Source organism: Bos mutus, chromosome 5 (genome assembly GCF_027580195.1).
Source record: "Bos mutus isolate GX-2022 chromosome 5, NWIPB_WYAK_1.1, whole genome shotgun sequence".
In the NCBI taxonomy this organism is placed as follows: Eukaryota; Metazoa; Chordata; class Mammalia; order Artiodactyla; family Bovidae; genus Bos; species Bos mutus.
In genome coordinates this window covers 80,526,236-80,542,193 of record NC_091621.1, presented here as the reverse complement: position 1 = coordinate 80,542,193, position 15,958 = coordinate 80,526,236, and the positions used below count along the sequence as shown (strand labels likewise).

General features: G+C 36.4%; 1 protein-coding gene across 6 annotated transcripts in view; it reads left to right on the top strand.

The window, feature by feature from the left end:
• EPS8 (EGFR pathway substrate 8, signaling adaptor) overlaps positions 1-15,958 on the top strand; it is a 196,986-nt gene that overhangs the window by 131,510 nt on the left and 49,518 nt on the right. For all 6 annotated transcript variants that reach the window (XM_070371150.1, XM_070371146.1, XM_070371147.1 and 3 more), the window contains 5 exons: positions 6,342-6,409; positions 7,734-7,895; positions 9,686-9,835; positions 13,138-13,220; positions 13,800-13,936. In XM_070371150.1, coding sequence (XP_070227251.1) covers positions 7,770-7,895; positions 9,686-9,835; positions 13,138-13,220; positions 13,800-13,936 — 496 coding nt within the window. In that variant the 5' untranslated portion in view covers positions 6,342-6,409; positions 7,734-7,769. The remainder of the gene's footprint in view (positions 1-6,341; positions 6,410-7,733; positions 7,896-9,685; positions 9,836-13,137; positions 13,221-13,799; positions 13,937-15,958) is intronic.

Below are 15,958 nucleotides of genomic sequence, written 5' to 3'. Positions count from 1 at the left end.
TGGCAGGTGGATTCTTTACCACTGAACCACCAGGGAAGCCCATTCCTTAACTTTACACCAAATTATATGGGATCTTTTCCCTTAGGAGTATTTGAAGCTGTTGTATATTCCTGTGTGGCTAGGTCCCAAGCATTTTTAATAAAGTCAGGTGAACTGTCCTTTGTTGGTAACGTGCCTGCTTCTAGCTTTGCTTTTGATATATGTAGGCTAAGAAACTAATAGGAAATCTTGTGAGTATTACACATAGGTTGTAAGTAGGGAATAGAGGCATTAAAATGTGTAAATATTAACATTAGATATTGTGACATCTCTGTCTCCCACTCAGAGGGCTTATTTTATTTAAGTGTGGGTTCTTTGCTGTGTTCTGAACAGCTGAACTTCCTCGAAAAGTGACTTTCCTTTAAATGAGCTAAGTTTGGAATATAACAACTTGGCATAACTAATCAGCTGTTTAAAGTCCTCCTGTCACCAGAAAAATATGTTTCACAGAATTACCAGTTAGTAATACTTTATTGTCATGACCTACATTTATTATATTGTTGGGCGGTGATGGAGTAAAAGATAAATATGACAGGCAGTCTCTCACGTTTCATTTTACTTGAAGTTTGAATACTGTTGTGATGTTAACATGTGCAAAGGTATATTTGTTTTTTTTCTTGCTTTTCTTTTTTGTTTTTATGGAGGTACTGGTAAAGTGAGCATCAGTAATCTGTTATCTGTATGCTTCATTTCTGTATAACTGACTGTAAACTTTGCTGTATTTTTACACAGTGCTCAACTCATGTACTCAAATATACCACTTTTCTTTTTTTTTTTTTTTTTTTTTGTGCTGTGTTGTTTTATTTTATTGACATAAGGTAGGGTAGAAGGTCATCTCCCCACTACCATGGAGGAAGGTGATGTGAATTCTAGTGATCAGCCATAATTGCACTGTCTCTTTAGTCTCTTTGCTTCTGGGTATGGCATTGAGGCTAGGTAGCCCCAAGACCCCAATGACACTATCCTGGTGAGGGAATGGGTATAGCACACGCATCTGCTAGACAGATAACAGACAATCAGCTCCTTGCTGCGCCTGCCAGTACTGGAATTGACTTCCATGGGCAGGAATCTGGGATGGAGCAATACCTCTCCTCATGAGACATAGTGTCTTGGAAACCAATGTTTCATATATTTGTCCATTTTTTTCTTTTTACATTTTTTTTTCTAATTTTATTTTATTTTTAAACTTTACATAATTGTATTAGCTTTGCCAAACATCAAAATGAATCCGCCACAGGTACACACGTGTTCCCCATCCTGAACCCTCCCCCCTCCTCCCTCCCCATACCATCCCTCCGGGTCGTCCCAGTGCACCAGCCCCAAGCATCCAGCATCGTGCATCGAACCTGGACTGGCAACTCGCTTCTTACCTGATATTTTACATGTTTCAATGCCATTCTCCCAAATCTTCCCACCCTCTCCCTCTCCCACAGAGTCCACAAGACTGTTCTATACATCAGTGTCTCTTTTGCTGTCTCGTACACCGGGTTATTGCTACCATCTCTCCAAATTCCATATATATGTGTTAGTACACTGTATTTATGTTTTTCCTTCTGGCTTACCTCACTCTGCATAATAGGCTCCAGTCTCATCCACCTCATCAGAACTGCTTCAAATGCATTCTTTTTAATGGCTGAGTAATACTCCACTGTGTATATGCACCACAGCTCTCCCATCCATCCATCTGCCGATGGACATCTAGGTTGCTTCCATGTCCTGGCTACTACAAACAGTATACCACTTTTCTTAATAGATATTGACCCACATATTTTCCATTTTGTTCTTATCTTTCTTTTTCTTTCAGTTCTTAGTTTGGAATTATTAGTCTCTTTAATTGTCCCATTTGAAGTCTAGGAGAGGTCTTATAAATTCAGGTGGCACCAAAGGGTTAAAACCCACTTCTCTTCTTTCCATCCTCATTGTTGACAAGGTGTAATTTAGTTGAAAAAAATACATAGTTTAAGAAAAAACATTTTTAAAAACTGTAAATAAAAGGCTCTTGACTATATATTACCAGGAGGTTGGGCAGTGTTAGAGTCAACATCCAGCTTCATAGAGTATGTCAAAGTGCATGAGACTCAAAAAGACAATTTAGGAATTTTTCTATGTTATTTGAAAATTTTAAAGCTTTTTTCCTCCTTTGAGGGATGAGCTGTTTTAACAACTTGTTGCACCAGGCAATAAAATGAATTCTTAAATAATGTGGTTTTGTAAAAATGACCTTGTTTGTTTTCTAAAAGTGATCTTGGTGCACTGGTACGACCCAGAGGGATAGTTTGGGGAGGGAGGAGGGAGAGGGGTTCAGGATGGGGAACACGTGTATACCTGTGGCAGATTCATGTTGATGTATGCCAAAACCAATACAATATTGTAAAGTAATTAACCTCCAATTAAAATAAATAAATTTATATTAAAAAAAGACTGATTTGTCAATCTTGCTTATAGTTGCCTACATCATGAGAGCTTGTAATTATTACTCACTACTTCTTACTGATTCCTGCTAAGCCACCTCTCCTGTACAGAAATTAAACACTAAAATAATGGGAAAGGAGTTCTCCTTTCCTATGGCTGAAAGTTTCTATAAGCGTAAAGTAGTATGAACAATAACCCATTGTTTTACTTAGAGGAGTACTTGGCAGCTGCTTTTATGTTCGGCTTCCCTGGTGGTTCAGCTAGTAAAGAATCCACCTGCAATGCAGGAGACCTGGGTTTGATCCCTAGGTTGGGAAGATTCCCTGGAGAAGGGAAAGGCTACCTACTCCAGTATTCTGGCCTAGAGAATCCCACAGAGTATATAGTCCGTGGGGTCGCAGAGAGTCGGACACGACTGAGTGAGTTTCACTTTCACGTTACACTTTTTCTTTTTAATAACCAATTTCTTACTTTTTGAGCGGCACTTTGTTTTCAGAGAAAGAGAAAATAACAATTTGTTTTCAGAGAAAGAGAAAATAACAATTTTCTGAATATTAGCTGTTTCAAATCTTGCCATCTTATGTGTAAACAGCAATATAGGCAAACGAGAATTAGGTGTAAATACTGAGACCTGAGTATTGTTATAGTGGTCATTGTACTCATTGAAGAGTTAAGTGAAACCTATTTTTTTTTTAAATTAAGACATTTTTGGGGTCAGTTTTAGGTTCACAGCAAAATTGAGGAGTACCAAGATTTTCCATAAACCCCCACAGCCTAGCCTCCTCCACTGTCAGCAGCCACCTTCAGAGGAATACATCTGTTAGATTTGATGAACCTATAGTGATACATGATAATCATCCAAAGTTCACTGAAACCTAAGTTTAACTACCTGGTCCAGAAGTGAAATAGCAGTTTTCACGGCACTGTATCAGCTCAATAACACTAAAATAATGCATAAAGAATTTCCATCTTTGCTAACTGAAGCCACCTAATTCCATCCTTTGGGTTTGTATATTCTGGTCCATGGAATAAAGCCATTACAAAAAACAGCGAAACACCATCAGTGGCACTACAATCAAGCAGAGTTTGTTCCTAACTCTAATTGTATCCGAGAGAGAGACTATTTGACCATGACTTACACTGTTAATTTGGAAAGAAAAAAACTTCACCTTAGGAGGTGGTAGTTGAGTTGGCCTTTGTACTGATTTTGGAATAGTAGTTTCCAACCTTGGAATTAGAATGAAAAAAATTAGAATTTCCTGGAGAGCTTTTACGAAGCCCAATACTCAGACTGCATCCTAGACCAACTACATTAGAATCCTGGGCTATGCAGTGTGGGTGGGGGAGGGCGTGCAGTGTTTTTTAAAGTTCCTTTTCTAATGTGCAGCCGAGGTTGAGAACCATTTCTTAGAGAAAGTGATGAACCTCGGTAGAGACTTTATCTTAAGTATCATGGTGACTTTATTGAGGCTTTCCGTACTGTTTTAGAGCTGTGGGTGAGATATTTCAGGCTTAGGAGCATAATTACTATTTACAGCTGTACTTGAGAGTACATATGGTTTTCTTAAAAAATAAATGTTACTCTAATTGCCTTTTAGGAGCTTTATTTCAAAATTTCCTATTAAAATGTTCATAGTAACTTTTATTCATTGCCTTAAATCACTGAAACTACTAGTTTATTTGTAAATCCATTTTATGGCATTTACACATTTTTAGGATTTTTAAAAGGTGATTTCTTGTAACACATACATATTATTTATTGTATAACACTGGAGAGAAAGAGCTTAGAAATTCCTACAATGGATCCTTAATTTAGAATATTAGGAATGGTACCTTATCTTTCAGTTAGCATCACACTGTTTATGAATGCTATCAAACAGTGTTTTCTACTTCTGTAAAGTATTTTTCTGTAGGATTGAGAAACTATGTGTAGGGAAATTTGGGGGAACAAAGTTTTATTGTTTTGTAATGAGAATATTTAATTACAAAACATCTAATAGTTTTTATCTTCAATTGTGTTTGCCATTCACTTAACTGAAAAACTCAGTCAAGCATTTGAATATCCCAGGGTTGCCATATCGATATTGGAGACCATGGCAACCGCTGCCATTTCTTTTATGGTCCTGAGGCCAGACAAAAGGAAACAGAACCGCCCTCATGTTCTGAGTTGGGCATGGAGAATTGTGTTAGAATATGATGAACCGGTGATTCTGAAATACTGGTTCTTTCTAAAAGTGTTTTTCTCAGACGTGTCCTTGAATTAAATATTGACTTTTTAAGAGTTATCATGGGTTAAGAGTTATCATCAAGTATCCATTTGTTCATATTTCTCATTGATTAAACCTTGGCTAATAATCAGAAAAATTATGGTTGTTCAGTCTTAAAAAGGTGTAAATTAAGGTTTATGTTTTGTCATACTGGAATAGAATATTTAAGGTGAAATCAGATGTTTCTTTTCGGTGACATTGTTTTGGTAGGACCAGATGGATCATACTTCTTCAGATCATCGTCCAAACAAAAAAAGAAAGGTAGCAGATGGTGAATGTTATAGTGTGCCCATTTTTAGTAAATAACTTTCATGCTGCAAAAGCAAAATCAGAATGTATTGGAATAATATCAGAGTGATTTAATAAAAGGCATTTATATTCTCACCTAAGCTTTAAGAAAAATGTAAATGAAAAGTTGTAACTTTCATGGGTATTGTGAAACCGAAAGTTATCGTTTTAAAAAATCCTATGTATTAACTTTCTGAGTTAGTATTTTTGTACTTACTTTGCTTTTATGTTCAGCAGAACTTTTCAATTTCTGCTGTAGCAAAATCAGAAAATTTCTATATTACCTGAAACAAACACGTTTACATTTGGATAAAAACATGGTTATTAGGAAAGCTAAGGTGTGTTTATATGAGAGAGGTAGAGACAGAGGCAGAAAGAGAATAAATGTTAGTGCTGTAGGAATCATGAAACGTGAGCTTATTTAACCCTCGTATTTACAATAAGGGTGCTGAAATGCAGAGTTTTGCCAAGATCAGTCTCCTCCTTAGTGACAAGAGACAAAGGCGATAATCCAAACTTTCCTGCTTCCCACTTAGAGTTTTTTTCACCACAGGAAAAAAAAATCAGGCAACCCCAAATTTACAAATGATCAAGTTGCTTGATTAGAAAGCAACAAGTACAAAATATTGGCGTCACATATTTTATTTTGGTTTTGCAGCATTTTGCAAAAGAAAAACAGGTTGCTTTTTGCTTTTTATTTAGTTGGTGCAGTAACTTTCTACCTAACTTTCTTATTTTTTTCTAACAGCTTATACCTACAGTTCTGAGTATCACATTTGTGTTCTGTAGATGTGTGAATATTAGAGTTAAATGGCATTGAGTGTGATTGAATCATGTTTTGAATCTCCTCTAACCTGCTCCCTAGTGTGGATATGGTGAAACGTGTGCCTTGCAGTGTCTGTTATTTTAATAATGTAGCCTAACTCATATAATACAGTATCCATGACCGTATTTGCAGTTCCATTTTGTTCTCAGTGCATTAAAAGATGAAATTTACAAGCCAGATTTTTCTCTTTTCTGGTCAAGAGGACGTCCCTGATTAATAACATCTTTAGATGAAAAAACTTTTTTCCTTACACATGAATAATCTTGTTAACTTTTGGGATTATGATCATTTATGTTGGTCAGATCATTTTTACATTTCATGTAAGCTTTTCCATGACTTTTTCATTGAATATGAATAATGAGTATTTTCAGATAACCACACAATGGTGACTTGTCAACTACTGTACTTATATATGAGATAGACTAGTTTTAGAGATGGCCATGAGACACTGCTATATGAAGTTCAGCCTATTCATGGGTAAATAACAACTTTTTAAACTTCTTTTCCAGAACAAAGGAAGAATTATGCACGGGACAGTGTCAGCAGCGTGTCAGATATATCCCAATACCGTGTTGAAGTAAGATACTTTGATGTTTGCTACAATGTAGAATGAAGCTTGAGGCACATAAAAATTGATAGTAAAATCAGAGCGATGTTTTATTTCATGTCTATGATGTTGTAAATTGGGTTGAAATTCTTCTTTTAGATTTTCTAAAAACAGATGTTAAATATAAAAGTATCTAGTTAATCTGTTTTCATGGAGAATAAATTAAAATAACTACTCATTTATCATTATCAGCCTTTTTTTGGTTAAAAACAGAACAAAGACTTCTATTTTATATTATGGACTCTTCTTGAAATAAACCTTGATGGTTTTGTCTAAAGTTATTGCAAGTTCTGTTTAAACAATGCTCTCTTTTTTTAAAATTTTCCCTCTATTGCTGTCTTTTAAGATACTTGCTCTTAATTGCAATCTATTTGAGTGAACTTTGCTTATTATAATAGAAAATATTGAATTAGGGAATAATTTTTAAATTGCTCCTGTTTTTAGATTTCTATTTCCTCAAGCATGCTTAATGAAATTTAAAGTTTTGTTTCAGTAGAGTGAAAAGTTTGACACTTGTTGCAAACTAGAATTGCTGTTGCTGCTCTCGACTACCAGTATCTATAGTTTTCAGGCTTGTTTGTAGACTGTTGTTCTGTTGTTCAACATCTAAATAACCAATATGTAATAAAATGGATTAAATAAAGAGCATGTTATTTAAGCTCTTTAAAGTTTGTTTTTCTCATGTTTGTCTAGTTCAACAAGGCTCAGTATTACACAGATTTAGATATTTTATGATTCAAGGCATCATTTCCTCTATTCGTCAAAAGTCTGTTTTGACTTTATTATCCCAGTAAGGTTCCCATGAAGTTCTAAAGTACTTTATATTGGGTTGGTGAAAATGTTCCTTCGGGTTTTCACATAAGAGGTGTGAAAATCCTGAATGAGCTTTTTGACCAACCCAATCTTTGTCTTTCCCCTCTACTGCTGCTACTGCTACTGCTAAGTCACTTCAGTCATGTCCAACTCTGTGCGACCCCATAGACGGCAGCCCCCGTCCCTGGGATTCTCCAGGCAAGAACACTGGAGTGGGTTGCCATTTCCTTCTCCAATGCATGAAAGTGAAAAGTGAAAGGGAAGTTGCTCTGTCGTGTCCGACTCTTAGCGACCCCATGGACTGCAGCCTACCAGGCTCCTCCATCCATGGGATTTTCCAGGCAAGAGTGCTGGAGTGGGGTGCCATTGCCTTTTCCTCCCCTTTACTAGCTGACTTCAGTTAGGTTAACTTTACAATTTTGGGGGGAAAATGTTTACTAAGAGACTATGTGTGATATGTTTTTTCTTTCTCAATCATAAGCACTTGACCACCTTTGTTCTGGATCGGAAAGATGCTATGATAACTGTTGATGATGGAATAAGGAAGCTGAAATTGCTCGATGCTAAGGGCAAAGTATGGACTCAAGATATGATTCTTCAGGTGGATGAGAAAGCTGTGAGCCTGATCGATTTAGAATCAAAGGCAAGTTTGAAAAACATATGCTATTTTATTTTCAAGAAAGTCTAAAAATATTTATGTTCACGTTAGGTCAGATTGTTTGAAAATGGGTAAATATTTGGCACCATAAAATACTCTTGTCAGTGAATTTGAAGGAAAAATGTCCTTCTCCATATACTTTAGGGATGCAAAATCATGTTTTTAAACTAGATATAGAAGGATACAATGTTTCTTTAACCATATATGATGAGGTGGAAGAAGTGAGGAAAAAATACATAGCACTAAACTAAAGCCCCTATAGGGCACTATTCTTTAAGACATATGTTAATTATATGCTAGGCCAAGCCATATCCAAGTGTTGTGGTTTGAACCCCAGTGAGTGAATTGGGGTGAAGGAGTTGGTGTGTATGTGCCTCAGCTTCCACCAGGTCAACACCGGGTACCTTTCTTTCACACAGGTAGTCAGGTAAGATGCTGGAGCTCTTAAAAGAGGCCTTTTCTGAGCCCCATCACCTAGTAGACATTTGAGTTGCTAAGATAAAGAAAATAACTTTTGTAATCATGTTAAGGTATTCTGATAGGAGTAAGGTGTAAAATCTGCCCTTTCTTTCATCTCACCCATTGCATTCTGTAAGAGAATAACACCCGGGAGCTTCTCTAATCCTCCTAGTTTCAAGTAGTTATAGAGAAGGGATATTATTTAATTTATTTTGAAAGAAAATTGTTATCTCCCTGGTGTGGCCTAGAAATTACATTCTGTTTTAATGGAATGTGCATTTTTTGTTTCACCTTTCTGGGTCCCAAGGAATGAGGGCTTAGAATCAATTTATAGTATGATGTCTGTGTATATGTGCTGTCTATAATAAAAGTTATTGTTGTTTTTTTTTATGTTCCAGTTATCAGGGATATTGGATTTTGTTTACTTATAAAAAGCCACCATTTCTCCCATCAATTACATCATGACACTGCTTGCTATTTGTGTAAGGCCATTCATGTTAGGATAACCACCTTAAATGTATCTCATTAACAAAGAATTTGTTATTATTATGAACAGAAAATTAATTTGTTAAAAAAAAAGAAAACTAATTTGTTTCAGAAGTAATTATTTGATCTATCAGGGTCTTATTGGCATGCCTTTTTATTGGTTAGAAGCTATTCAATTTCATATGACCAAATAGCTTAATCATTTCAAAGAATGTATTTTTTAGCAAGATTCTTCTAACCCTGATGTTTGACATTTTTGGCTGGAAAAACTTACATAGTGAATTTTTCCATCTCAGAGATTCACTGAAATAAAAAGTGTACAAATGATGTATTATTCTTAGCTTAACATTTGTGATTACTAAAGATAAAAACTGAGAGTTTGACTATAATATTCAAGTAAAAACAAAACATAGCAAAACCTTGATATTATAGAGCCACGGGGAAAAGAATACCAGGTAAGATGGATAATAACTTTGGAAAGAGGCCTCAGTTTACCTATTTTTCTCTTAAAGGCATCCTCTCTTTCCCATAATCTTAGGAAATCAGTACTGATAATTTCAGGTTTCTGTTTATTAAGAACAGAACCACATCCCTTTATTAAATATTTCCATCTTTTTCGCTCTTTCTCTCACTCCTCCTCTAGCCCAGGGTGGTGTCTTTTCTGTCTCCTTGTACCTACTCATCCTCCATATTTTCTGTGTTTACTACTGTTCATTGTCAGTGTGGTTTGCATACTTTTAAAAATTATTGGTATGTTGCCTAGAGCTCTTTGTGGAGCAGATTTTATATATCCAATGAAAAGTAAGGCAAGTTGTATTTTTGCTTTTTAGAATGAATTGGAGAATTTTCCTTTGAACACGATTCAGCATTGCCAAGCTGTGATGCACTCCTGTAGCTATGATTCGATTCTTGCCCTGGTGTGCAAAGAGCCAACCCAGAGCAAGCCAGACCTTCATCTTTTCCAGTGTGATGAGATTAAGGTAAAAGACTGGTGAATTTTCTCTCCCTTTAAGCAGATGTTCTAGCTTTGATTACCTCCTTCAATCATATGGCTGCTGCTGCTGCTGCTAGGTCGCTTCAGTTGTGTCCGACTCTGTGCGACCCCATAGACGGCAGCCCACCAGGCTCCCCTGTCCCTGGGATTCTCCAGGCAAGAACACTGGAGTGGGTTGCCATTTCCTTCTCCAATGCATGAAAGTGAAAAAATAAAGTGAAGTCGCTCAGTCGTGTCTGACTCCTAGCGATCCCATGGACGGCAGCCTACCAGGCCCCTCCGTCCATGGGATTTTCCAGGCATGAGTATTGGAGTGGGGTGCCATTGCCTTCTCCAAATCACATGGCTACTAGGTACTAGATTTTTAGTTTCTTACAGTTTTGTAAGGAAAACACCTCAGTATCTTCCCTAGGATGTTTAGGCTAAGTAAATAAAGAGAAGATTGAGTGTTATTTAAAAAATAAGATGCATTCTGTTTATTTAAAAACTGTGCAGATAATACATTAAATTCTTCACTGAGGGACTTGGACTTATAATTAAAGATTGATTCTTCAAAAATCATGCTTCACAGACAATAACCATGTCATCTGTTTTATTCTGTTTTATGCTGGCACCAATCACATAGCATGGGTTATTGCAGTGAAACATTTGGACGTTTTCCATGGTACTGATTTAAGGATTACTGTTCAATTATGTGACTTGAATAATTGCTCAAGTTATGTAATCCCCAGGTCATAATGTGAAAAGAGTTGAGCATAGTTACTATACTGGTAATAATACGCCATATCCTGAAGATTTATATTTCAAAGTACACTGTAATTTTCAAATGATTGTAATTTGTGATGCTTTATTGGACATTAGAATTTATCTGCAACCTTGAATCTTTATTTCATGAGTTGATTTCTCTAAAAGGGAAATCGTTTTTAATTGAGTTGATTTTTACTTTGCCAAGAACAGTGATTTACCACTTGATTGTGTGTAATATATACACACAATATATTCTTTTTCTTATAAAGAAATGTTGGGAGATTAGCATAAAGTGTCATTTGATCTTTTCTGTAATTCTTTGACATTAAAATATGATAGGTAAATTAAGATTGACTATAAATAGTATATTTTATAATTTTCTTTTTATTTCAATTTATGTCATAAATGACTTTCTGAAAAATTTATTTAAATAAATGACTTTCTTACTTGAAAGAATTGTGGCAATAGATAATTTGTATGTTCATTCGACTTCTCATATGTTTCCTTTGTAAAGTCATAAAACGCATTAAGAATTTTTTTTGCAAGGTTAGATTTGTTACATCAGTAAGGATTAAGATGGACATTTTACTCTGAAAACAGTGAAATTTAATTCAAACATTTTAAACACAGAGAGCTATGCTTAAAGACATTTTAAATCTGCTATATGTCTCAGTGCTCGAAAATCTCTCCCTGTTATGGACTGAGTGAAGTTTCTGGATTCCAGTTTTGAGGATAAAGGGCTTGCTTTATTTGTTGGGGCATGATGATATTGATGGGTCCAAAACAGATTTACTGAATGCTGTTTTGTCCTGCTTAAAAGCTCAAGGACCACCACACAGCCCTATGCATGTACTCACTGGTGCCATATTCCACATTTGGGATGGATTTTTTCCCTTGCCCCATTAGAAATATAAATGCAATGATATATGTAGTTTCTTACAACTTCCCTTTTGAGTTTTAACCTTTCTTTATCATGGAACTTTATACAATGCTCCTGCCCACCTCAGTGTAAATTTTTTCTTGGAAATATGATAGCCAACTCCACACCCTACCCATAGGAAATTCAGGACTCCTAGACATTCTTCCTGAAACTAGAACGTTCTTACCCAAGTGAAGCTGGACTAGGACACATTAACATTCTCGTTTAATAGTTCTGTGACCTAGGCCAAATCATCATATGAGTATTCCTCAGTTCTACTAATTATAAAACAAGAAAAGATTATATGATCTTTAAGTGTCGCCTCACTGCTAAAATTTTATGATTACCTGTGCCTATGGTAAAGAATATAATATATAACTATGTGTGTATGTGTGTATATGGGAGCATTCCTGGTGGCCCCACAGTAAAAGAATCCTCCTGCCAACATAGGAGATGCAGGTTTGATCCCTGGGTCAGGAAGATCCCCTGGAAAAGGAAATGGCAAGCCACTCCAGTATTCTTGCCTGGGAAATGCCATGGACAGAGGAGCCTGGCAGCCTGCAGTCTGTGAGGTTGTAAAGAGCCGCACATGACTTAGCAACTAAATAACAATGTGTGTGTGAGTGTGTGTGTGTGTGTGTGTGTGTGTGTGTGTGTATTTGGGGAAAACATACATAATTACAGAGAACAAGCAGACATAAAATAGGAGATGAATATATCCCAGCAAGAATGTGATATACAGTAATAATCACTGGCTATAAGTGAAGTCGCTCAGTCATGTCCGACTCTTTGTGAGTATTGGAGTGGGTTGCCATTGCCTTCTCCAGGGGATCTTCCTGACCTAGGGATTGAATCCAGGTCTCCCGCATTGTTGGCAGACGCTTTACCCTCTGAGCCACCAGGGAAGTCCTATAAATAAACCTCAGAACCAAACAAACTTCTTAGCTGCTAATCTCACATTGGTTCCCAAGAAAACCATATCAGACAAATGCTCTTGTTGGAAGAATATCAGAAATATCATTCCTTTGGAGAAAGCTAAATTTTATTAACCTAAAGTGACAGAATAAAAGGGTTATCACAAGGGTTACAGCCAAGTGTTGGGGTTCACCTAGTGATGACAGGGCTGTCTTAAACTGAGGGAGTGGCTCTGCTGGAACTGAGTTATGTATGTCCACGGTTAATGGGTGCCCTGTGGATGGTGAGAATGGGGGAGGGGAGGGATGCTGCTGTGTATGCTGGTACTTACGGTTCCTCCACCTCTTCCCAGGCAGAGGTATTAACCCAGTTACATTTTCAGCATGTGATTATACTTTCAACATATGCAAATCCTTTTTCTCTTTGCTTTTATACAAGTGTAGCTTTTTTTTTTTTTTTTAATTAAAGGAGTCTGGATGAAATAATCTTTAAAAATTCCTTCCATTTTCGAATCCTTTCATTACAGAGTTCACTGAAAAAAACAAGTGTCATGTTTCAAAAGCAGATTTTTTTTTAAAAAGTCACTTTTCTTTTGCATCAAGACATTTATTGATTTGGACAGTGCGCATAATCCCTCTTTCTGTTTTAACCTACATACCAAGATAAAGAAATCCGTAACCTCCCAGGTAACTTGTCTTTTGTTGCAGGCAAATCTAATTAGTGAAGATGTTGAGAGCGCGATCAGTGACAGCAAAGGAGGGAAGCAGAAGAGGCGGCTTGATGTCTTAAGGTAAAAGCATTAAAAGAAATTAAGGGCTAGAATTGGTTTTTATTTGAGTCATTTTTTTTTCTTTAAAAATTAAAATATTTTCAGCAAAGGTATGTTATCATGTTTTACAGATTACAGTCTGTAATCTCAGCTCATTTGCTTTCCAAGGGTTGTTGGTGTGTGTGTGTGTGTGTGTGCGCGCGCGCATGGCTTTTCTCCCCATAATTCTGGTATTTCTCTGGTGTGGCTTCTCCCACTTCTGTTGTCCTAGAGACTCATGAACAAAAGAGTGGCATTTTAAGGGAAGATAGCCTAACGGAATATAAATAGATATTAGGACTCTAGTTTTGTTAATACTCTTTGCTAATCATAGGAGACCCAAAAAATACATTAAACGTGGTTTTCAGCTGAACTGAAAATGTTCTATACTTTTCATATACATTTATAAATATACATAATATGGAATGGTTAAGAAATCCTTGTTTTTCTACCCCAAGGCATACTTCTAGAGGTTAAAGAACTAATACATAAAACTGAGAGAACTGATGTGTTATAGAAATAGAGATGGTAAAAATTCAGTTTGTTTTCATCTGTTTTCAGGATGATTTCCAAAGCAGACCCTGGTATACCACCTCCACCCAAAGCTCCTGCCCCCGTGCCCCCTGGCACTGTGACCCAGGTGGACGTTAGGAGTCGAGTGGCAGCCTGGTCCGCGTTGGCAGCTGACCAAGCAGACTGTGAGTACTTCCAGGGATTGGTACTTATTGAACATTTACTTTGAGTTGTGACCCAGTTCTTGCTTTCAGCCTCTGATGCTGATTTCTAAGCTGAAACTTGAGGTTAGTTTTGTAAAAATAGATCTTAGGTAAAGAAAAGTTAAACCTTGAGCTTTATAAGATTATTGTCTCTAAGAGTTAAGACCAGTCTTAATAAATCTAGTGTTAGAGTCTTTTCTTTTTAAAGCACTCCAAGAGGGAGTTTGACTCAACTAACAATTAAAAGAATGATAATAGAATATTTTAATATACTTAATATTATAAAATATATTTAAATATAATATATTACACTTAATATAATATTTTAATATAAATTTAATATTTTAATATTTTATATAATTTAGATCAATATTTTTAATGATAATACTTCAAAGTTCTTTCCACTACTGTTATCTTACCACTGTCCTCTCTTGGACAAACTGTTCATGTTTACAAGGGCAGGATGTCAGGACAGGGGATAGGGAGGTGGAAAAGGGCTAAATTGCATTCACCATCATGTAAATTTACCTAATGGGTCCCATGTCTGTAACCGTACCAAAGAACATACTGTAATATATGTCAGAATGTTTCACTATGTTTGAAATTTGTATAACTGGAAAATGCCTTAACATATGCTTGGTCCAATCTCTTGATTTTAAGGGTAAATAAATTGTGATCTGGTGAGTCTGAATTTGATGGAGACCATAGCGTCAATTCTTTTACCTCCTAGTTCAGTGTGACTACTTAAATCACTTACTCTTTACCTAGTAAAGCATCATTCATGAGAATATCTAGCAGTGTAGTTAAACTACAAAACTTAATTTACAAAATGAGTGATACTGGACTGTCCTTTGAGTCTGGTGAACCAAAATTTAGGCTCTGGGGTAAGCCTGGGATATACCTGTGGGACCTTAAAAGTTATGCCTCACTTGCAGAGTGGAAATGAGTTAAACTCATATGTTTCTGTGAATCTGAAAGGGAATAATGCATATGATAGTACCTGGAACAGAATAGTAGGTAGTCATTTTTGCCAAATTGAGTTCATTTTTATCAATCACTTTCCATATTATTTAAATTCTTGTGTCCTTAAAGCTATTTTCAGTTTACATATAAGCCCAGCTACCAAACAGATGAAAGAAAGAAATCTTTGAAGCATCCATTTTTCAAAAATAAAGTAGCATAATTATTAGTTATTATAACTTTATAACACTTTATATACATTTCCACTTTGTATTTAAAATGCTAAATGGAATTTTATAGTGTTTTCTATTTCTTGTGTACTTACAGTAATCTTGCTATTGTTACTCTTTTGGTAGAGGAGATGTGGATTTTATTTTGAGAGAGGTCAAAATGGTCTTCCTTGAAGCTGAAGAAGGATAAGACACCTTAAGTTTTTTAGATATTCTGAATAAACCTATAAGAACATCTATCAAACCTATAATTTACAACAAGAAAAATCTATTCCCAGGGATTTCTGAGCCCTCATTGTGTGTGTTAGTTACTCAGTCATGTCCGACTCTGTGACCCCATGGACTGTAGCTCACCAGGCTCCTCTATCTATGGGATTCTCCAGGCAAGAATACTGGAGCGGGTTGCCATTCCCTTCTCCAGGGGATCTTCCTAACCCAGGGATCGAATCCCAGTCTCCTGCACTGCAGGCAGACTCTACAGTCTGAGTCACCAGGGAAGTCCCTCATTAGATGTTGTCTAAAGTACTCTGTACAGTCTCATCTATTAAGTTATAGTTAGTTAAGCTTTTCAGAACTTCTAGTTTACTACTAGGTCAAACAGAACACACTGCTTACCATATGAAGTTCCGCCTGGATCCAGGCCACTTTGTAGTTGAAAGCCCTCTAAGAAGAGTATCTCTCTGCTCGCCTGAAGGCTCCAGCTGACTTCGGTTGGATGATTTCTTCTTCGGATCCTTGACATAGCTCTTGGGCCTTCCCAGGTGGTGCAGTGGTAAAGAATCTGCTTGCCAGTGCAGGAGACCTGGGTTTGATA